The 8277-nt window shown below is 46.2% G+C and overlaps 1 protein-coding gene across 1 annotated transcript; it reads left to right on the top strand.

Annotated features, from left to right (window-relative positions):
• Positions 1-6: 6 nt before the first annotated feature.
• LOC118668818 (semaphorin-4F-like) lies at positions 7-5931 on the top strand. Its single transcript, XM_036334019.1, has 5 exons — positions 7-39; positions 179-288; positions 396-556; positions 3262-3320; positions 3583-5931. Exons 2-5 carry the CDS (start codon positions 274-276, stop codon positions 3918-3920), a joined length of 573 nt encoding a protein of 190 aa, XP_036189912.1. The 5' UTR covers positions 7-39; positions 179-273; the 3' UTR covers positions 3921-5931.
• The last annotated feature ends 2346 nt before the right edge of the window (positions 5932-8277 follow it).

Here is an 8277-nt window from a genome sequence, read left to right as displayed (position 1 = left end):
TGTCGGGGAAAGAGTATGATGTGCTCTACCTGGGGACAGGTATGTTTAGGAGCCAAGTACATTGCCCATCCCGTGCACACATGCTCTTGTTAAAGAGAGGGTTGTATACTTACAGGTTTGAGAGTCCCAGGCACAGGTACAGTGTGTCATTATGTCGTGCCCTCTGCCTGCTTCCTAGAGGATGGACACCTCCACAGAGCTGTGCGGATTGGAGCCAAGCTCAGCATCCTTGAGGATTTGGCCTTATTCCCAGAGCCACAGCCAGTTGAGAATATGAAATTGTATCAAGTGAGTCACAGATTTGGGGGAGACTGGTGGGGAGACATCTGAGCAAGCTTGTGACCCAGAAGTCTGGGAGATGCAGCATAGTCCTCTTTTTTACTCACTTTCTCTAGAGCTGGCTCCTGGTTGGCTCCCGTACTGAGGTAACACAAGTGAACACAACCAACTGTGGACGTCTCCAGAGCTGCTCAGAGTGCATCCTGGCCCAAGACCCTGTCTGTGCCTGGAGCTTCCGGCTATATGCGTGTGTGGCCCATGCTGACGAGCATGGAGGGTGAGTGTGGCTGCCCTGGCCTCTTGCCTGCTGTCACAGAGCTCTGACCTCTCCATATATCTGCCTGTTTCTGATCTGTTCATGCTGCCATGTGTGTTTCTTTTAGTGTCACTGTGTTGTCAGTCCCTACTAACTCATCTGTTTGCCCATCATGGGGCCTTATCCATGTTCCTGCCATTTTGCTGGCCCTGCCCCGGACCATGTGACTGACTTTCATGTTGCCATACACTGCTCAGTGTCCATGTTATAAGAGCTTCTAGAGTGGTTTCCACAGCTGCACACTCCCTCCTTCCTGCCTTGAAATACTCTTTCCTGTTGCCTTCTAGGACTCTGCATTATCCCAGTTTTTGTCCGTGTCTCACCAGCCATCTCCCTTTACTCATTCCTTTCCATCCATTTTCTGAAATTTGATGTTTCTCATGGTTCAGTCTATCATTTTACGCACTCTCTAGATGATATTCTTCCCATCATTTTCAACACCAACTGAGAGTTGTTGACAACTACAGGTGTATCTGTAGTTGACCTACACAATTCCTTATCCAACTGCCTACTTGGATGCTTTATAAACTGCCGAAATTTAGCAGGTCTTAGCATGCACTGTTGTTTTCTCGTTCTTTCACATGGTTCTCTGAAGGGACCTCTGTGAATCCAGTTGCTCAAGCTGGAAATTGCCCACACTATATTGCAGTTGGTACTGACTCTAGCTCCATCTGTTATATCCTCTGTCCACAGCAACTTCTCTTCTTCTCTACTGCTATCACTCTTGTCCTAGCCATCATCATTTCTTAATTGGATTACTCCAATAACCTCCAAATGGTCTTGTTTTGTCCATTTGGGGATCCCATCATCCATTTTCCACTCAGCAGTTCACTTAAAATCATGTGCCACATTGAAGCAAATCCCTGACTTTATATTCATCTACAATATTTCATTATATATGTGTATCAGATAAGAACTCTCTTAAATTTCAAACATTCAAAAACTAGATAGTATAATAAATTTCCATGTATCTATCACTCAGCATCAATATCCACCAACTGACCAGTCTTGCTTGATCATTATCTTCACTTACTCCCAATTGTTTAAAGAAAATCTTAGACATCATATCGCTTCATCCCTAAATCTTTCTATGTGTATCTCTAACACAGAAAGGCTTTTAAAAAATGTAACCATATTACCATTATCATGCTGCAAACTCACTTTCTTAATGTCATCAACTATCTAATCAATGTCTGGTTTTCACAATTGCATATACTTAAAGATAGTTTGCTTAAGTCAGGATCAAAATAATGTCCATCAGTTGTAATTGATTGATATGTTTCTTAAGTCTTTTAATCTTTAATTGAGATTCCTTTCAAATGAGTAATTTTTAATTGATTGCTTGGAAGGTATTTTTTCAGACTGACTTCATGAATTCCTATTTTGAAGTCCAGTTAACTTACTGTATATTTGTGCATATTACTAAATCCCAATCTTACAAATATTTTAGAAACAAAAGTACTTGTTTTTTGGAATTTATTTTGGTTAAGAACTTTAATCTGGTATTTTAGTTTCTCATGGGAGAACTTTGACACATCTTACATGAAAACAAGTGCTTTATTCTTTCCTTTATTGTTTTAATATTCATTGAAATAAGAATTTAATTGGTGTTGTATATCCTGTGCACTGGAGCCTTGGGGTCTCCTCCACATATATATCTATGTGTGTGTAGGATGTGGGGTGTGCACACATGCCAGTATACTTCTTAGTAATGTGAGAAATGACCAAGCTGGTACTTCTGTGCACTCTACCCTTCATATCTCAATTCATATAAGGGAGAAAACATAGACCATGAAGTTCCTGTGGCTATGGCCACATCTATGGCCTTCCCATGTTCCCCACTGTCAGCTAGACTAAGCAAACTTGGTTTTACCTAGAGACTTTCACATATTCATACTAGTCTCAGAGCTTATTTCAGGGGCTCCAATTCATGTTGAAGGAATTCACACTCAAAGGGAATCTACTTTTGGTTGAAGCTTTGTGTGTTCCACCTGGTCATCACTGCAGGCCCACTAGAGGTCTCCCTGGCCTCCCTCCCTCCCTCTGGTAGTGGTGCCAGGAAGTTCAGAGTGAGCAGCCTGTCTTGCTGTCCTTCTGTCAGACACAGCCCATTGAAATCCTGACAGTACCAAGATTGTATGATTTGTAACAGATCTGTTAGAGGCCAGTAGGTATCAACAGTTGTTGAAGAAAGAGTTCCTATATAGAGATGAGCAGCATTATGAAACAAAGTCATCTCACTGACCCTCACAGAATTTTGATTAACTTTTATAGAGAAGTCCTCACTTTCTTTTAACAGAAAAAAAGAAACTCCCCAGACCACCATGTAGTTTTAATATTTTTTTCCAGAGAAATCTCATGGTGTGGACAGTCAGCCATATTTCTTGGAAGGTTCCAATGTTTTTTTAAAGCACACCACCAAACATCCTTCCAACAGACCTAGTGCAGATTTAATTTTCTATGGTCTGCTAGAACATATGTAGAATTTGACATGCTAATCGTCATGAGGCGTATTGGGGGAAATTTTAATGATGAGAATGTTGACTGATAATTCCAGGAGTGATTAATGAGATGATGGGAGATAGAACGAGTGAGTATTCTGTGGTACTGAGGAGTATAGAAGGGAATATTGATACTGGGTTTATGAAACATTCTCTTCTTTGTAGGCTGGTCCAAGACATAGAGTCAGCGGATGTCTCTTCTTTGTGTCCTAAAGAGCCTGGAGGTCTGTCTGGCTTAGGGAAATGTGGGTGGAGTTGGGTGGAAAGAGGCTAGAAAGTTGTCCATTTTGGACCCACTTTGAAAGTTGGATCCTGGAAGATATGGTAGCCAGTGACCTGGGCCTTACCCTTTTTGGGAATCTCCTTTTAGCTTTGCCCCCATGGTTCCTTCTCAAATCTGATATCCCTCTATGTTTCTCTTCATCAGCCCTCGACCCCCCGGCCTATAGCCTCACTACCTTTTATGCCTTTGCTGTTTCTCTGCAGAACACCCAGTAGTGTTTGAAGTTCTTGTGGCTACAGCTGCGCATGTGGTCTTGCCATGTTCCCCAAGCTCAGCCTGGGCATCCTGTGTGTGGCACCAGCCCAGTGGAGTGACTGCTTTTACCCCCAGGAAGGAAGGGCTTGAGGTGGTGGTAACCCCAGGGGCCATGGGTGCTTATTCTTGTGAATGTCAGGAGGGTGGGGCTACCCGCGTGGTAGCGGCTTATACCTTGGTATGGGGCAGCCATCATTGGTCCCCTGGAGACGGTCCCTCACTATGGGGACTGGACTGGCTGGCTTCTTTCTGGGGGTTCTTGCAGCATCCCTGTCTCTCTTCCTGATTTGTCGATATCAGCAGCAACAGCGACAGAGGGAACCTCTGGCTAGAAACGAGGTGGGCTCAGACCTGGGGGCACCACCATCTGGGACCACAAGTCCCAGCCAGGATCCTCCCTCTGTCTCCTGAAGATGAGCGGCTCCCACTGGCTGTAGGCAAGAGGGGCAGTGGTTTTGGTAGCTTACCTCCACCTTTTCTGCTTGATCCTTGCCCGAGCCCAGCCCATAATCGGTTTACTGGGGCTCCTCTGGCCACATGTGATGAAACACCCATCTAGGGCTGGACAAGTGACCACTAGTGCATGACTGGCCACTGGAATGGAGTGACCATTGAGATGTTGGGGTCACTGGGCCTGGAAAACCATCATGGCCTCTGAGTTCTCTTTGTCCTTTGAGTGATCACTTGACTTCAGTGTCAGCCCTCTCTGGCCCTAGATGGGTTCCAGTCCAGGCCTTTGTCTGTGTCCAGATTCCTGATTCCAATGAGAGATCAGAACTTCTCTCTGCAGTGAATCAGGGCTTTTCCCACCCCTGCTCTCTGAACCCCAGTGACCCCTTCAGTCCTGGCCCATGATTTTGGGCCCATAAATTTGGGGAGGGGCATAGGACATAGCTATGACTTTGTCTTCTGGTTGGATTCTGGCCAGAAGGTGGAGCTATGGAGGTGGTTGGAAGCTAATGTGCACTGAGTCCTTTGAGTGGTTTTGCTGATTCTTCCAGTTAGTCTGACTCTGTGGAGAGTGCATGATTCTCATCCACCCCACTTTTCCTTCTTCCATGAAAGAGCATGTGTATAAGAGTGTTCATAGGACACCTGTCAAATGTGCATGAATGACGGGGCCCTTGCTCAGGTGTATTCATCGGGGTAAGGAGGGGGAAGGTTGGGGTGGGGGATTGACTGCAGAACTTTAGACCCTATAGCCAGTGAAGGAATCGCTTTCTAAAAGGAAATAAACAACTGCCCCCACTCCCCCAATCACTTCTCACTACCCTTCCCTTGAGTTGAGAAAAACTCCCAAAGAGGCCTTCTGGGTGGGAAGGGTAACAGTACATGTGACCCCATATTTCTGTTTGTTTTTGCCTCCTGGCTGCTACCACTGCCATGCACAGCTGCTCTCTTTCTCTGGCTGGAGTGCAGGCTGGACCCCCTTTCCTTGGCTCCCATTAAAAATAAATTTCACAACATTCTAAATATTAGGGAACAACAAAAGTTGAACTGTCAGGAAATACAAGCAGTGTAAAGATAAGTTTGTATCAGTGACTTTACTCAGGTTGACACCCTTGCCCTAAAGCAGTTAGTTCTCCAGTGGGGGTCCATGGACTCCCTGAAATCATATGCAAAATGTTGTCTGTATATGTGTGTCTGTGTTTTTCTCGGGCGGGGGTTAGGGGGATGTTTTATGGCTTTCATCAGATTCTCAAGGCCTTAACACAGTTAAAGGACCACTGCCCCCAAGTCATGACTCCGTTGCCCAAGCTGAGATGGTGCCAGTTGGCAGCAGCTCTCTGCCTCGGCCCACCTGCTCTGTGGCCAACCCCTGGACTTGCAGCTCCTGGATGCCGTCTCATTTCTCCAGACCCTGGAAGCTGAGCTCTATGCATATTTGAAGACACTATCAACTCTCACTAAACTTAAAGACTTCTTCCAGCTTCACGGCTCGCACTTGCTTTAGGCTTCTCCTGCTCGGTCTGGTCTTGGCCTGTAAATGTGCCTCATTCATCCCTGATGAGGACCCCCCTACCCACTTTGATCTCCAATGAATGACCCAGCCCTTCCCAGTTGACGTTTTCAGCTCTACTTTCCTTGGCGGCAGCCTGTGAATTACCCAAAAGAGTCCCCTTGGGTTTGGACTTTTCAGTGGCTATGCCCTAATAAGTGTATGATCTTCAGCAAGTAATCTAACCTAGGAACATTGGTTTACTCATCTGTAGAGTGGGGATAATAATACCTACCTCAAGGTTGCTACAAGGATTAAATGAGAACATTTAAACAATAAAGCACTATGTATACCAGTAGAGGTGGTTGTCTAAAAATTGTACTATTCTGCCATAATCACATAGCTTAACCAAATGGTAACCATGACACATGTATCACTTTAAGCTCCATTTGGTGGATGGAGCCTCACACAGATGTCATCTCTGGCCAGATCTTAGCAGCCAGTGTATAAGGCCCATGGGAGACAGGGCCTGTGGTTTATTGTAATCCTCAGATGTCTGACCCTAGTGACCTTATTAGTCCTTCTCTGTGGGAATGAAGGAAGGTGTGTGTTCTTGGATTTGTCCTCACTTTACTCTCTCAAGGTTATGTGTTACTTCCATTTGAGGGAGGAAAGGAGATGGAGAGATATCAGAGGGGCCTGGGGTCTCTAAGAAGGGGATGAGAAGAGTTTTCCAAAGGGGTGGAGGGGAGGAATTCAAGCATGTCAAATTCGTGTTGAAGCCCGCCTGCCACGAGTTTGACATGCTTGGATTAGATCGTGGTGGATTTGAGCATTCGGTTCTTGAACAGTGGTTCTGATTTGAGGAAAACGGGATGAGGAATGTAGGAAAAATGAGGAATGATGGGGATAGACATGAAGTGAGGAAAATCACCTCTTAGTTGGAAAGTTCAAGCCCCAAGAATGAGAGAGAGCTTAGGAATGTGAAGCCAGCCCCTAGAGAAATAATGTGAACAATTGCATTATCTTTGGGGTCTGGGAAGGAAAGAGAGCTGAAGGAGGGTTCAGGATTCCTACAGGGACAATTGTGAGGATTCTGGAAGCCAGAGACCTGGCTGGCTTCACAAGGTAAAGAAGGGTGAAGACGGGACTTGTGCCTCACTTCCTGGCCCTCACTATTAAATTCCCTTCTGTTTTTGGCTCTGGTCCCTGATCCCTAAACTGATACCCTCAGCGTGTCACTCCTATCATTGTCTGCTGCTACCCAGGTTGGCTTACTCAAAATAGAGCCAGAAAGAGATGCTCATTATTGGCTCGTGTGAGCCAAGGGGGCTCTAGCACAGCACTGGCCTAACCCAACAGGAGGCCAACTCACATCTTTTCCCTGGAGACCTCCAGTCCCTCCCTTTCCCCAGACTTCTATGGTGGCCTCAGTGATGGCGGGAAAAGTCCTTTTGGTATCTCTTGGGTCCTGGCGGTCCTGGCTACTCTGCTTCTGTCAGAGGGGAGGCAGTCATGGCTGCAACAAACCATACGCAGTTCCTGCCTGTCTCAAGGGTGTAGTGATAAGACTTGCCTTTTTTGGTTGTAGCAGAGGCAAAGTTGGAATTTTGAAAGATTGTTTTTACCAACTAGGAGAAAAACTAGCAATAAAAGTACAAGAAATCTTTCTGCAGTTTTTAAATTTTCTCTGGTAGGCCCCAGGACAGGCCTCTCTGTGACATGGCAACTTGTGTGACCAGTAGACAACAGGTGTGGTTCCAGACAGGCCCATCTCGACTGATGTAAAACACCAGGTCCTGGTTGAGGTGGGGAACGGCAAGCAATAGGGAAGGGTATAGTTTCCTGAGGATGTTAGATGGGGCCAGAGGGCTGCTCCAGGCCCTGTGGAGAAATAAGTGCAAGCCAAGAACTCTTCCTCTCTTTTCTTTCCCCTTGATTCCCAGCCCATGGGACTGGGGTTTAGGGCTACAGATGCATCTTGGACCTGCCCACTGGTGGGTGTGGCACTCCTCATTTATGACAGAGTTGGCACTCTAAGACTTGGCAGTGCTGGACCACTAGCTAAAGGCTTTAACTATCTGCAGCTGGAACCATGATTGGGGGCAGGAAGAATCAGCAACTGATGCTGGATCCAAAGACCAACATCTCACCCTCAGGTTCAAGCAAGTCCTTTGAGTTGAAACTGACAATAAAGTTCTTCCAGGACTGAGGTTCACACTAGGCACTCTCTGATGGGTAAGTGTTGAAGAAGCTGGTTAGATCTCTCTGGTCAGAGGCTGAGGCAGAGAGCTCCTGGGGAAAGCTCAGGCCTGCATAGGCATAGGTTGTATCTGTCAAGTGAGGGGCTCCAATTAGCCTCAGATGGAGTTCCTAGAATTCTCCCCTGCAAGCCCAGGAATGCAAACAGTCAACACACATTTTTAGTATTCTCCTTTCAAGACATGCTTACTCACGTATGATAGGTAAGCTCCTATTCCTTCCTCTATAAGAAGCAAGGGGGCGGAAGTGGCCCTTGCCTGAGGTGAGAGTGGGGATGGCTGTTTTAGTCTTTGAGTGACGTAGACCTGTGCTGTGTTTCTACACTGGTTCTCCAGAAGTGGCACAAGCTCTGTGGAATGGAGGGGTGGATGCTAGAGACAGTCAGGCCTTGAGGATGAGGGTGAAGCGTCTTTAGTGTGAAAGGATGGAGCTGCCTGCCTAT

This window comes from Myotis myotis, unplaced genomic scaffold (genome assembly GCF_014108235.1).
Source record: "Myotis myotis isolate mMyoMyo1 unplaced genomic scaffold, mMyoMyo1.p scaffold_m19_p_14, whole genome shotgun sequence".
Classification (NCBI taxonomy): Eukaryota; Metazoa; Chordata; class Mammalia; order Chiroptera; family Vespertilionidae; genus Myotis; species Myotis myotis.
Note: the sequence above shows the minus strand (reverse complement) of the source record. Positions and strands in the feature narration are given on the sequence as shown.